Below are 15,725 nucleotides of genomic sequence, written 5' to 3'. Positions count from 1 at the left end.
AAGCTCCTAGAATAAATACCATGAGAGCTCCATTCAGTGTGTCTTACCCTCTTGAGGGCGCAGGCTCTCAGGACCTTCTCATACTTCTGAAGATGGAGCTCTTTGCCAAACAGGATGTTGCTGCGGATGGTTCCAGGGAACACCCAGGGCTGCTGGGAGGAGTAGGTCAGCTGACCTTTGATCCTCAACACACCCTTGTCGTGAGGCAGCTCCCCCAGGATGGCGCTTAGCAGAGAGGACTGTGGAAGATGGAAGGGTAAACATGTGAGCTGGCTGATATGGCTTGCTACATATTTTACCATATATACACACACTACATGACCAAAAGTATGTGGACATCTGCTTGTCGAACATCTCATTCCAAAATCATGGGCATTAATATGGAGTTGGTCCCGCCTTTGCTGCTATAAACAGCCTCCACTCTTCTGGGAAGGCTTTCCACTAGATGTTGGAACATTTCTGTGGGGACTTGCTTCCATTCAGTCACAAGAGCATTAGTGAGGTCAGGCACTGATGTGCAATTAGGCCTGGCTCTCAGTCGGCGTTCCAATTCATCCCAAAGGTGTTCGATGGGGTTGAGGTCAGGGTTCTGTGCAAGCCAGTCAAGTTCTTTCCCACCGATCTCGACAAACCATTTCTGTATGGACCTCACTTTGTGCATGGGGGCGTTGTCATGCTGAATCAGGAAAGGGCCTTCCCCAAACTGTTGCCACAAAGTTGGAAGCACATAATTGTCTAGAATGTCATTGTATGCTGTAACATTCAGATTTCCCTTCACTGGAACTAAGGGGCCTAGCCCGAACCATGAAAAACAGCCCCAGACCATTATTCCTCCACCACCAAACTTGACTGTTGGCACTATGCATTGGGGCAGGTAGCGTTCTCCTGGAGAATCCAATGGCGGCGAGCTTTACACCACTCAAGCCAACACTTGGCATTGCGCATGGTGATCTTAAGCTTGTGTGCGGCTGCTCGGCCATGGTCATGGAGCTCCCGCCGAACAGTTCTTGTGCTGACGTTGCTTCCAGAGGCAGTTTGGAACTCGGTAGTGAGTGTTGCAACCGAGGACAGATTATTTTTACGCGCTACGTGCTTCAGCACTTACAGTTGACCGGGGCAGCTCTAGCAGGGCAGAAATTTGACTAACTGACTTGTTAGAAAGGTGGCATCCTATGACGGTGCCACGTTGAAAGCCACTGAGCTCTTCAGTAAGGCCATTCTACTGACAATGTTTGTCTATGGAGATTGCATGGCTGTGTGCTCGATTTTATACACCTGTCAGCAACGGGTGTGGTTGAAATAGGCGAATCCACTATTTTGAAGGGGTGTCCACATACTTTTCTATATATAGTGTACTATATACTGTGCATGACCTCTGACCTTTCCAGCCCCCACAGGTCCAATGACTGCGACAAGCTGCTCCAACTTCACTGTGAGTGACAGGTTCTGGAGAGACGGGGCTTCCAGACACTGTAGAGACAGAGGGAAGGGACATTTCATAGCAATACATGAAGCTACCACACAGGACAGGCGTCTACTTGTTTGGTATATCAACATTTGGACATTCAACATTTGACCCTGCCAGAATATTCACCTTGTCCCAGTAGCAAATTAAGTCCTTGATCTCAACAGAGGCGTCTTTCTCTTCCTCCAGGGTGAATCTCATGTTGTTTCTCTCAATCTCATCCAACAGAAGGAAATTCTGTGGGTCAACAGAGAGATGATGCAGCCAAACAAACCATACTAAAACTACAATAACTCCTTGTACCTAGGTGAAGCACAGTAGCCATTTTGTGCCAGATGATCTATAGAGTACCTTGATCCTGCGGATACTGATGATGGTCTCGAACACCTTCTCGATGGCCAGTGGAAAGAAGAGGGTCACTGTGAGCTTGATGGCACCATATAGAGACACTGCCACAAACACCCGGCTGGCTGAGATGGTGTTCCCCAGGAGGACGTAGACAGTGAAGGTGATGAAGACGATGATCTTACTGGCCGCAAAGAAGGAGGCTATGTTGAGGCCTCGCAGGTAGGAGCTAGACATGATCTTGGAGATCTCTTTCCTGAGGGAAGAATGAAAGAGAAGTCTTTCAATAACAACGCAATAAAACAAAACATTCTGTTACACATCTGTTAAATTAAATGGAGTCTTTATAAATCTTTCCTTTAACCTATAAAAGTCTAAGTCGTTGGGGGGGGTTCTACAAAGTTAACATATGGAATTGTTTTAAGATGGTCATACCATGGATCATTTAGCCATTTGATTTTGAATGTTAGGACCCCATTAGGTATGTGTGTGTGTATATATATATATATACATACATACTACGGTTCAAAAGTTTGGGGTCACTTAGAAATGTCCTTGTTTTCGAAAGAAAAGCAATTTTTTTGGCCATTAAAATAACATCAAATTGATCAGAAATACAGTGTAGACATTGTTAATGTTGTAAATGGCTATTGTAGCTGGAAACGGCTGATTTTTTATGGAATATCTACATAGGCGTACAGAGGTCCATTATGAGCAACCATCAGTCTTGTGTTCCAATGGCATGTTGTGTTTGCTAATCCAAGTTTATCATTTTAAAAAGGCTAATTGATCATTAGAAAACCCTTTTGCAATGATGTTAGCACAGCTGAAAACTGTTGTGCTGATTAAAGAAGCAATAAAACTGGCCTGCTTGAGACTAGTTGAGTATTTGGAGCATCAGCAATTGTGGGTTTGATTACAGCCTCAAAATGGCCAGAAACAAATAACTTTCTTCTGAAACTTGTCAGTCTATTCTTGTTCTGAGAAATGAAGGCTATTCCATGCGAGAAATTGCAGAACAGCGCAAACTGGCTCTAACCAGAATAGAAAGAGGTGTGGGAGGCCCCGGTGCACAACTGAGCAAGAGGACAAATATATTAGTGTCTAGTTTGAGAAACAGACGCCTCACAGGTCCTCAACTGGCAGCTTAATTAAATAGTACCCCCAAAACACCAGTCTCAACATCAACAGTGAAGAGGCGACTCCGGGATGCTGACCTTCTAGGCAGAGTTGCAAAGAAAAAGCCATATCTCAGACTGGCCAATAAAAAGAAAATATTTAAGATATGAGATATGGCTTTTTCTTTGCAACTCTGCCTAGAAGGTCAGCATCCCAGAGTCGCCTCTTCACTGTTGACGTTGAGACTGGTGTTTTGTCTCGGTAATTTACACCATCATGCTTTGCCTTCATGGCAATCGTGTAAGCTAACTCAGGCATTAGCCTGCGCTCGGAAGGCATTTCTGTGTGGGAATTTTTGCTCATTTCACTATCAATGGCATATTTTAAAATGCATGGATGCGGAGCCGGTAACTGTAGGCTATTCAACAAGTGGAATTATTTGTGCAAATTGATGCAAGTGTTGGACCCCGGATACTCAGACTGATCATCATTTTCAACTGTATTTCAATTAGCCGGGGATAGCTCACATCTCCCAGCTCAGTCAAGCACACGGCTACAGGCTACTTGCCCAGCCAACGTTTGTCAGTGAAGTATCACTGTAGCCTACTTTTGTTTCTCATCGCATGTCCCTGTCGGCATTTTGATTCCCCCATCATGCTGCCACATCTAGCCGTCATCCCATGTTAATATAAATATATTACGTTTTTTCTCCCCGCTCTGCTGACGAGTATTTTTCTCTGCTCGTACAGGAGTAATAAAGGCCTAGTGCACTAATTTGGTTGTTTCATTTGTTCACTCATCATAGGGCTATGGCAATTTTATCATGTCGATCTAGCGCATTGTCGGCATTATGTATGGTTTCAGGTGTGTAGCCCACGGGCCTACTCTTTCCCTTTAAAATGTTGTGCTGTTTCCTCTTCCCTCGCTATTGCTCTCTCCTCTCTATTAATTATATTAGAATGTATGGAACGCCATAACACCGGCACGTCTTTCATGGTCGTGCCCCACTATCCGTGAGCACTCCCGTCCACTGGTCTTTAGGTGCAATTTAGATTTTGGCCACTAGATGGCAGCAGTGTGCGCGCAAAGTTTCAGATTGATCCAGTGAAGCATTGCAATACTGGACTATTTTGTATCAAGTCTGCCCAAATGTGCCGAATTGGTCAATTGATACATTTTCAAGTACATAACTATAGAGAACATACAAAAATTATATGGTAATACAAAATGTAAGTTTACACACTCCCAGGAATGTCATACATGATGGATCATTAGCTTATACACTAACTTTCACACATCTAGATGGCCGGGCGGGGTGGGTGTGGAGCCAGAGACAGCAGAGGTTCAAACTGTAGAACCCAGCAGGTGCCCATTTCTTCCTGCATTTCGGTGTGCACTGTAGGGTCTAACGCTCGATTAGTGTTTCATGTCAATCATACATTTACAGTTGCATTACGGCATGCACTGTTGGGTTCAATGCTCGGTTAGCGTTTCATGTTAATCATGAATTTCTCTTCCCGAATGCGTGGCTGGGTAGACGTACACACAGATGTCTAATCTCAACCAAAAACATTCCATATGATTATTTCCGTTACAACATAATTGCCGGCCCCAAACAATTCAATAAAATCCTTATTATATTCTGTCTCTGTTGTCATTCAGTTAAGCCTGTACTCAATTGAAGTGCCCTTTAAAACCCCTAAGGTCGATGTCCGTGCCCCGGCGGGAATATAATTACCATAATACAAAAATCCCCATAACAATCTGTAAATTTAAGCTAGAGATATCTGCATTGGATGTGTCTCAATCCACCGCATCCACCTATGTCGCAATCTGCGGTGAAAGGTGACAGAGATAGAGCGGTGTCTGTCAGACCATGAGACATCCCGAAAATCGGTCTTCTCACAAAATCGTCTGTAGCGTCCGAACGGTTTGGCCTACAAATGAATATGACCCCTCTGTGGAAACACGTACATGTTGGTTGTTTTGGCCTCACAAGACTCATCTGAAGGTCCCCTGGTACCAGTTGAAAAAATGAATGGAAGTATATATGGAGACTGTTTAGTGCCAAAAATAAGGGGTTAAATACATGTAAATATATAACAAATGGTTCCTGATTTACTTATATCTCTCAGATATAGGACAAACACTTCAGAACAAACTTCCTATTTAGCACTCTTATGGCTTGGGTGTAGAAGCTGTCTCGGAGTCTGTTGATCCGAGAGTCGATACTCCGGTACCTTTTGCCAGGAGGGTATAGACCACATGGGAAATCAAATGTATCAATTTTTTTATATTCTGCATTTTGTCCCTCCGTGACCCACTTAAAATCTCTTAGATGTAAGGTCCCCTTTTTAGGGGACCTGCGTGGTTCTGTTACCGGTTCCAACCTACATTATCGCTTATAAATCAATCTGTGGATACATCGAAATGGCTTGCATTGAGGGATAGCCCTGGTTCCCACAGACACAGTAGTATATTTTCTGAGCCTGTGTGACGTAGGATGTGAAATCTGAAACCAATTGAAGCTGGGATGTCCTTCCTACCATTTCATTCACTCTTCCGACTGTCCATCAGCTCCTGGATGAACACTACGTCACAGCCACGGACAAAGCGCATGCCTACAATCGTCACATCGTAGCGCAGCAGGAGGGAGTGGTTTCATCATGGTAGCACATTCAGAGATCAATTTATTGCCATTAATCTCAAATATATTTTTAAACAAACGCTTTCTGTTTATCATAGATGGACAAGATTAATACGAGATGAAAGGCAAGTTCCTAACGAGTTCAGGAAGCTAAGCTAGAGCTATGAGACGTTCACAGCGATGGGGGCAGACGTTTTGATCAAGAGAGACCTTTCTTCCAACACTAAACATACAAATATGTATTATACCGTTTTAAGGAAGGTGAAATCTTATAGTTAGTCATTTTATAGTAAGTCATTTCAAGCCTTATTCATACAGTTTTGTTGAATAGGAAATACATCATACAAAATATTTGATTGTGTACTTGAGCTTGTGTCCTCAAAAGTGACTACACCTCAGCATCATTTTAGATTATTTTGAATACAAATGGATTTCAATAAACATCTGGAAAATACTGTTCTATTCTCTTTGATTTACTTCCTATTGCAACTCAGACAAATGACTGAATGGATGACAAATGACTGAATAGATGACATACTGAACTGAATGAAGGAAACATTAAATGTTCAAATATGTTGGAATGATGAGTTGCACGCATCATGCATGCTCTGCACTTTATTTGGCTAGTAGGCAAATAGGCCTACATTAGTGTATAATGACTGGCTGCATGCCTCCAGAAGGGCATCTTCTGAGGCTGAGGGGTACTTTTCCGAAAGAGCATGGTGCTGTGGTGCTGCATGGAGATCACAAGCTCTTCAACTGGGCAGCAGTGTCGCAATGGAGGGAATAGCCTATACGGAGACTACCTAAGACCACTGCAACAGAGTTACTGTAATATGTGGGAATAAGCTTATGCCAGATTAAGCCTATGTTTAACCTCTCTCTTGTTCATTTCAAAGTCAATATGTTCATGACCCGATTCATATAGATAATGTCAAATTATTTTAAATTCATATTAACCCCTCCTACAGAATATGCTTTGGCAAGATTTTGAGTGCTGAAATAAATATCAAAATATTCTATAAAAAAAATATTTTGAGTGGCAAAGACTCCAGTGAGCATACATAATTCATAGATTCACCAAACATCTATTATTATTATTGTATGTTTAATTATTCTTGGTATATACTACTGGTTATGATTGCAGACAGAGCCAAGAGAACGGGATGGTGCAATATTGAATTAGTCATATTTTGATAAGGTGCTTGCATGGGGATGTCCATGTCACCCAGAGATATGCCCATGCTGTAGAGATACACCTAGTGGACTGAAACTTCACTGTTGTAGACATAATACAGCTAGTGCTGTCTAGACTTGAGCTGGCAAACAAATCCATTACATTAGCTACCTAAATGTGAAGTAAACTCAACTGAGTAATAGAGAATGGAGACTTTTAACTTGAAAACGTGCAGGATACCTCTTCCCAGGTTTCCCCACTTCCGTTTTTTTTTTTTATACTGTGTTATGCTTGTTCGGGTAGCTCTCCTCACAGGCCGTTTGGTGTACGTTTATTTTGTTGATGAGATTAAACTGCCAAAACTCTGAAAGGTATTATTGTACATCAGAATTTCAACACAGGATGTGTTCAAGCCTAAAATGTTAGTCCGTAATCGTAACATGGCGTTTGTATGTTCACAGATTACATTTCACGTTGTTTCACGCATGGCTTTTCTTACGATCCTAACAATTTATGTATGATACGTATGTTCAACCTTTTGGCAGGTATCTGGCTCCATAAGAGCTCCTTGAGGTAGCATGGGCAACGTTTCCCATCTCCTCAAAGGTATATCTGCCATTGCGAATGTTAAGACCACTCTGTGAGGCACATCGATCTGCAGGTTGAACATGGTGATATTGTAGACTTCTAAATTGATAGTGCAGTTTGTTTAGGCGATTTTACAGCTAACTAGCTACTTTACATGCTGATATTGTCTGTGGTATTAATGTGTGCAGCTATGTTTGCTACCTAGCTAGCCAGCCAGCCCATAGAGAGAGCATTGCATTGTGGATTTTGCAGTCGACTTGAGCTGGAACAGATTTCCACAACGATTTTCCATGTTGCTACCAACCTTATTATAACGGCAAAATGAAACATTTGTTAACAAAAAAATATTGTTCTCACATATGTGTTATTTAACACTGTAAATTAAAGGAATGAATGGTTTTGGGTGGATTTCTCCTTTAAGTTGAACATGTGCTCTTTATGGCAGAATGTTAAAATGATTGACGAAGTTACACTACCCAAAAGGTATTCATTTGGTGGAACGACCCATTTATTTTCTGGTCTTTGATACTCCCCTTTGAAAACAACAGGTGCAAACATGCAAAAGTTATTTTCAATTTAAATCAATACATCTTTATTGTCCCAGAGGGGAAATACATATCAAAATACAGCTGCAAGCAGCCATGGCGGGGTTCAAGCACCATGGCTCTACAGCACCACAATCAGGACAAAATGGGCTGAGACAGTACAAGGACTGAGAATGTTAAAGGGATCGATCCCATCTAGCTGGGGGCCCTTGGTTTATCATACCGTTTGTGTATCTAGCTAATTGAAATAAACATATACCATTTATGTTACTACTGTAGTTTTTACCTTCGGACTTCATTGACGAGTGCTGAGAAGGGCTTTTCCCAGGCATACATTTTGATGATCCTGATTCCAGACACCACTTCAATCATGGTGCGTATTCTATTGTCTGTCAGGACAGCGGTCTTACTCCTGCAAGGAAAGGAGTTCACTCAGTCAGTTCAGACATATCTCCTCCGTGTGAACAGAAACTTCTGACGTTTCCTGAGTTTATGGAACCGATGGCAATGTTGAAATTGCATTTAATTAAGATAACTCTTTCGTAGAATCAGAGAAGTCTACATTGCTTTAGGGTTTTATAACACCTAATCAAAACTATTACTTCCAGCACTTGTGTCGTTGATCATGTGAAGAACTGCCCAAGCAAGCATTCACGGTTCAATTACCAGTCAATATGCCAGCCAACATGTGAAGCTAACTTTTCTTCACATGTGCTTGGAGTGTTCCAAGAGGTAATCATTACAGTCAAAACAGAAAAGGGGTTTAAAACAAGAACATCATTAACATGTACAGTACCAGTCAAAAGTTTGGACACAACTACTCATTCTACACTGTAGAATAATAGTGAAGAGAGCAAAACTATGAAATAACACACATATGGAATCATGTAGTAACCAAAAAAGTGTTAAACAAATCAAAACATATTTTATATTTGATATTCTTCAAATAGCCACCCTTTGCCTTGATGACAGCTTTGCACGCTCTTGGCATTCTCTCATCCAGCTTCACCTGGAATGCTTTTCTGACAGTCTTGAAGGAGTTCCCACATATGCTGAGCACTTGGTGGCTGCTTTTCCTTCACTCTGCCGTCCGACTTATCCCAAACCATCTCAATTGGGTTGAGGTTGGGGGATTGTGGAGGCCAGGTCATCTGATGCAGCACTCCATCACTCTCCTTCTTGGTCAAATAGCCTGTACACAGCCTGGAGGTGTGTTGGGTCATTGTCCTGTTGAAAAAAAAATAATAGTCCCACTAAGCCCAAACCAGATGGGATGGCGTATCGCTGCAGAATGCTGTGGTAGCCATGCTGGTTAAGTGTGCCTTGAATTCTAAATAAATCACAGACAGTGTCACCAGCAAAGCACCCCCACACCATCACACCTCCTCCTCCATGCTTTACGGTGGGAACTACACATGCGGAGATCATCCGTTCACCCACACCGTGTTTCACAAAGACACGGCGGTTGGAACCAAAAATCTCAAATTTGGTCTCCAAACCAAAGGACACGTTTCCACCGGTCTAATGTCCATTGCTCGTGTTTCTTGGCCCAAGCAGGTCTCTTCTTCTTATTGGTGTCCTTTAGTAGTGGTTTCTTTGCAGCAATTCGACCATGAAGGCCTGATTCACACAGTCTCCTCTGAACAGTTGATGTTGAGATGTGTCTGTTACTTGAACTCTGTGAAGCACTTAATTGGGCTGCAATTTCTGAGGCTGGTAACTCTAATGAACTTATCCTCTGCAGCAGAGGTAACTCTGGGTCTTCCATTCCTTTGGCGGTCATCATGACATGCCAGTTTCATCATAGCGCTTAACTTTTAAGAAGGCACACCTGAAATGCATTCCAGGTGACTACCTCATGAAGCTGGTTGAGAGATTGCCAAGAGTGTGCAAAGCTGTCATCAAGGTAAAGGTGGCTATTTATTCTACAATGTAAAAAATAGTAAAAATAAAGAAAAACCCTTGAATGAGTAGGTGTGTCCAAACTTTTGACTGGTAGTGTAGTTTGACCTATGGGTTACCATTTAACAGGTAGCTCTATGACATAATCACCGAAGCATAGGAGCCAACACTGAAAAACGTTGCCATCTATAGATAAGGACAACTTTTGCCAAGAAGACCCCACTCTGACTGTAAGTTCAAGTCATGTCATGTAACTTATGTAATCCACCTGAGGGATCCGAAGAGCTTTCCAAACATGGTCTGTAGTGGCATGAGGAACACAAGGACAGCCATGCCTGCCAGGCACGACGGGCCAATCTCATACCACAGGAGTATGATAACCACCACAGCCTGAAGAGGTGCTATCCAGAGGTAGTGCAGATTCATGGTCACCTGCAAAGACCAGTGATCCTTGGTTAATTTAGCTGTTACCTAATGTTTCTAAGGAGTTGCATTTAGCATAACATAAAGATGATAATGGTCCTTTGAGACAGATTCATGACCTACTACAGGGGCCAACAGGCAACGCTCATCACAATCTTCATACCACTGAAGAAGCTGCATGGGCTCCCCATGTTATATTAATTCATATTTTTTCAGTCTGGTTTGAGTTTAGCATCGGACTATTGTAAACATTTCTGCTAAGCAACCATCTGCATTTTCCATTCATCCATAACTTCGTTCTCTCTGTGTGGATTTAACGTATGTACTTTATTTGCCAGAACAGGATGACAGACGGCTCAAAGTTTCAATGGCTTTGCAGATATTGGTGCATTCCATTCCTGTACATTTGACAAAGGGTAAATTGACATATAAGCTACAGCAATACTCTTCATAAACCTATGGAATGAACTGAGGCAGATGATGTGCTCAACCACTTCATCCAAAATAACCTCATGTCTTCATGCACTTCCTGCTTTTACCTCATCAAACCTGTTGACATCGTTGGATAGCAGGTTCACTATTTGGCCTGTGGTTGCTCTTCCCATTGCTGCGCTGCTGAGACACAGGGCCTATGGGGGAATTACATTTACTAGTAAATTGTATTTAAAGATTTTGATTTGTAAAGTGCAGTATGCAAGTATGTAGCTTATACTGACCTTCTTGTAGATCATGTGACACATGGCCACTCGTATCTTCATGCCGATCCTCAAGGCGTGGTAGAAGTAGAGACTTTGGAGGATGGTCAGCGCAACGGTGGACAGAGAGACACCAGCAGCGTAGCCGAAGGCCTCATACAGTGCATCCATGTCATTTGGATCGTACTTCTCAAAGTACTGGATCAGCTTTCCCAAGAACACTGGCTGGATCACCTTAATCACCTCCTATTGGGGGAACAAGAGAGAGGTAGAGCGATTTCAACCTGAACTCAAATCCACTTATTTACAATGTAAAAGCTGACATATACAGTACCAATCAAAAGTTTGGACACACCTACTCATTTTTTCTTTATTTTCACTATTTTCTACATTGTAGAATAATAGTGAAGACATCCAAACTATGAAACAACACACATGGAATCATGTAGTTACCAAAAAAGTGTTAAACAAATCAAAATATATTTTAGATTCTTCAAAGTAACCACCTTTTGCCTTGATGACAGCTTTGCACACTCTTGGCATTCTCTCAACTAGCTTCATGAGGTAGTCACCTGGAATGCGTTTCAATTAACAGGTGTGCCTGGTTCAAGGTTAATTTGTGGAATTTCTTTCCTTCTTAATGCGTTTGAGCATTGAATGAGTAGGTGTGTCCAAACTTTTAATTGGTACTCTATGGCTAGATAACCCACTCACCATGTACTGTATGTACATAGATAGAATGTTATTTTAAAAAAACAGGCAAATGTATCTTTCTACATACTACGGAGAAACTAAAGATCCCCAGCATTGCGTAGGGTTTCCCATAGCACTTCACGATGGCTTTGGTGAGTTTGGGCATCCGCAGCTCCTTGGCAGCCATTCGAACCTCCTTATCCCAATGCCTGTAAAGATTAGCACATTGTTAGACTATGATCAGAAAACAGGCCGTAATCTCTACATGGGGCTATTTGGAGCCTAAATACACATTGGTGCTAAATTCAGTGTTTAGCATTAAACTCCAAATGGAGCCAGGGAAAGTAATCTCTCAATGCTCAGAAAAGGGGATAAGGCTAGGGGATAGGGCTAGGCTAGGGGATAAGGCTAGGGGATAGGGCTAGGCTAGGGGATAAGGCTAGGGGATAGGGCTAGGATAGGGGATAAGGCTAGGGGATAGGGCTAGGCTAGTGGATAAGGCTAGGGGATAGGGCTAGGCTAGGGGATAGGGCTAGGCTAGAGGATAAGGCTAGGGGATAGGGCTAGAGGATAGGGACAGGGTAGGCCAAGGGATAAGACTAGGGGATAAGGCTAGGGATAAGGCTAAGGGATAAGGCTAGAGGAAAGGCTAAAGGATAGGGCTAGCCTAGGGGACAGGGCTAGGGGATAGGGCTAGGGGATAGGGACAGGCTAGGGGACAGGGTAGGCTAAGGGCTAGGCCCTATGGGACAGGGCTAGGCTAGGGGATATGGCTAGGTCCTAGGGGATAGGGCTAGGGGATAGGCTAGGGGACAGGGGATGGGGATAGGTCCTATGGGATAGGGCTAGGCTCACCTCTGCAGTTCCTCTCCCAGGACCTGAGAAGCATCATCAGGAAGCACTTGGTACATGTCATCTTCCTCTAGCCTCCGCTTATTTCCAATACTGAATAAAGGGGTTACCCAACTGATAGAGAAGAAAAAGGAGGGAGAGAGACAGAGCAGGTTAATTAACCAATGCAATAACCAATTAACTAATGCAATAATTAACCAATGCACATTGAGGAAAGAGAAAACACAAAATAGGAAGTGGGCAACATTTAATCCATGAACCCCAATGTCAAAATGCACAGTACTAAATGTTCTGCTTTATGGGGGGGTTCTATTAGGATATACATTTAGCAGGAGGGCCTGGTTTTTGTGAGAACTCTACTGGTCTTGTTTGCTTGCACTGCCCTACTACAACTTGGTTGAAGAGTAACAAATTAAATAAAGCTACTTATTTACGAATGACTGCTTTAGGGTTCAAGTGTTAACCAATAGCTCATTTGTTTTAGTTGTGTCAGCCAACTTTACGTGACCTCAGGCACTACTACAAGTGGCAACTGTTGCATGATCAATATGCATGCAAGAAGAATGTTTTTCAATCTAAATGCAAGGAACACGGTGTACTTTTCCCCACTTTCTCAGTACACACAAACCACACCGGTACAATTGAATAAATGTCGATTTAAAATGTGTTTGTTCGACATGGTGGGATCTTTTTGTGTCGGTCAAATTAATTATGCGAGAAATTGCAGTGGAAACACTTTATGTGCAAATATTGATATAATAACCATCATATCGAAGTAAATTTGGATTCACGAGATATGTTGTGTGGTCCTCCCACTACGACTTGGGAAAGCATACAGTTTATTAAACTACAGATTAAATCAATTATGATGAACTTCACAAGACGCGGAATGTGCAAGGTGATGAGCTTGATGCTCCTTTCCAATAAATATCGAAGGTCTTATTCTGGTGACATGCTTGGCTGCCGTTTGACAAATACAAATAATATCGCTGTTTTCCATAATCTCATAATGTAGGTAGCCTACCCACACTGTATCTGCGAGCTGTTGGTTAAAACAGGTTTTCCCAAACTCGGTCCTGGGCCCCCAGTACACTCTTCATCAAGCCTTGATTATTTTAATCAGCTGTGTAGTGGTAGGGCAAAAACCAAAACATGCACCCAGGGGGGGCCCCAGCACCGACTTTTGGAAACCCTGGGTTAAAGCGCATGTGCCAAGACCTGAGTGGGCACATTTGCTGTATAATGCAACAGTTGTTGTAACAAAACAATCAGTAGTGTTGAAAATGCGATGGAAACCCATTTAACTTTGATTTTTCCATTCGGTACATGGGAATTTAATGGCAAAAGTTATTTTTATGTACACTACGTCATCACGCACAGCCTTTTATCCGCAAAAAATCTGTTTGATGGAAACATCTCTGGTAGAAAATGTGCAAATAGTTTTATGCAGATTTTTGAATATTTGCATGGGAAATCTGTCGCTAATTGGATGGAAACCTAGCTATATTGTTACCTTGTTTTTCAGCTTGAAAGAACATTGCAACTAATTGCCTCTTTCTAGCCTGAAGCAATGAGAAGCGTGGAATGACACATTCAGATCCGGATGTGTCAAATCACAATATCTTCATCTTGCTCAAAACAACCAGTTCATCATACTGTGCATAAACACTGTGCAACATTCTCTCTAAACTCTCTAGTAGCTTTATGACACATGGGATAGATGGTTAACCTTTAGACTGATCTGTGATCACACTTTGCTTGCTTTGCTCTACTGATTTTGTGGTGTTTCCTAACCCTGGAAAACACTGAATGGATAAATCAGGCAGCATTGTCTGTGGTCTGTGGATAGGGCTGGAGAAATGTAACCACTCTCAAATTCATAGATGTGGCTCTTTTGTATTTATTTTTTATTTTACCTTTATTTAACTAGGCAAGTCAGTTAAAAACAAATTCGTATTTACAATGACAGCCTACACCGGCCAAACCCGGACGACGCTGGGCCAATTGTGTGCCGCCCTATGGGACTCCCAATCACGGCCGGTTGTGATACAGCCTGGAATCGAACCAGGGGGTCTGTAGTGACGCCTCAAGCACTGAGATGCAGTGCCTTAGACCACTATGCATGGAGTGACAGTCCATGAGATATTTTGAATCGTTGATCGTTAACAAAACTCAAAATACAACAAAAATATATAAAAAGGGTAGTACAAGTACAACCATATTTTGGGTTTTGATACCGGAAATGAGCATGTAACAGCAAAGAATATCCAGATTGTCTCTTTAAAAGACCACTGACACTTAAAGGAAAATTCCACCAAAAAACAATATTTTTGTATTTGTTTTATTAATATATTATTGATATGGGTAAGTGTACCTACTAATCCCACCAAAATCTAAGTTTAGACATTTCTAATATATACAGCCCTAATTTTTGTACGAATAAAATAACAAATAAAAAGTGGAGATAAAATTAAAGATGAATCTCTGATCAAGTTTTATGACTTTACTTACAACATTTTTTAATTAGAGATACAAACATTTGATTAAATATATGAAAAGTCCAGACTGGGCTTAATGGGTACCGAATGTACCTTTTAAAGGCCATGTGTGTTCCAAATAAGCCCACCTCTTAGATTATTAATTTCCAAATGTTCCAAATGTACAAACTGACATTTCTTATGTAAAATGTGATTATATATTAATCTCCCCTAAAGTTATAAAAATAAACGGATCATTACTATTCATCATGATAGTAGCACTCATTACAGGGGGGTCCAATTGTAGCCACAGATATCAATGTACACTTAGGCTTTTGTTCTTGCCAACCAGTACACACCTGATTCAACTAATCAAAGACTTCAATCAAGAAATGATTAGTTGAATCAGGTGTGTTTTTGTTTGGTTAGAACAAAAACCTGCAACCACACTGGCCCTCTGTGGATAAAAAGCCATGCACAAAGACCATAACACACACAACTTTCAATGAATGATCTGAAAGCTGATTCACATTTGCTGTATTGCTATTCTTGTTAATTAGTTGAACTTGTCTTTCTAAAGCCTATCTGAAAACAGCTTCAAATCAATGATTTGGAGTATAAATATACACAATGGACTACAGTATTATGCAAAGTTAGTATTGATCATATTGAACCATGTTTATTTATAGCCATTAACATTCTGTATAGAGGGAGTGTTTTTGCGCTACGCTACCCTTTAAGCCCAACTTAGAAAAATGTTTTAAAAAAAGAAGGCCTTCAGAAAGTATTCAGACCCC

At 41.7% G+C, this 15,725-nt stretch overlaps 1 protein-coding gene across 1 annotated transcript in view; it reads right to left on the bottom strand.

Annotated features, from left to right (window-relative positions):
* The window catches only part of LOC121559256 (ATP-binding cassette sub-family C member 4), a 52,304-nt gene that overhangs the window by 16,528 nt on the left and 20,051 nt on the right, over positions 1-15,725 (bottom strand). Inside the window, exons 2-11 of the mRNA XM_041872551.2 lie at positions 12,455-12,565; positions 11,688-11,808; positions 10,928-11,152; positions 10,751-10,840; positions 10,057-10,220; positions 8,173-8,298; positions 1,817-2,066; positions 1,595-1,702; positions 1,381-1,470; positions 48-239 (exon numbers count right to left, since the gene is read on the bottom strand). Coding sequence (XP_041728485.1) covers positions 48-239; positions 1,381-1,470; positions 1,595-1,702; positions 1,817-2,066; positions 8,173-8,298; positions 10,057-10,220; positions 10,751-10,840; positions 10,928-11,152; positions 11,688-11,808; positions 12,455-12,565 — 1,477 coding nt within the window. The remainder of the gene's footprint in view (positions 1-47; positions 240-1,380; positions 1,471-1,594; positions 1,703-1,816; positions 2,067-8,172; positions 8,299-10,056; positions 10,221-10,750; positions 10,841-10,927; positions 11,153-11,687; positions 11,809-12,454; positions 12,566-15,725) is intronic.

Source organism: Coregonus clupeaformis, chromosome 16 (genome assembly GCF_020615455.1).
Source record: "Coregonus clupeaformis isolate EN_2021a chromosome 16, ASM2061545v1, whole genome shotgun sequence".
Classification (NCBI taxonomy): Eukaryota; Metazoa; Chordata; class Actinopteri; order Salmoniformes; family Salmonidae; genus Coregonus; species Coregonus clupeaformis.
This window is presented reverse-complemented; position numbering and strand designations above follow the sequence as displayed.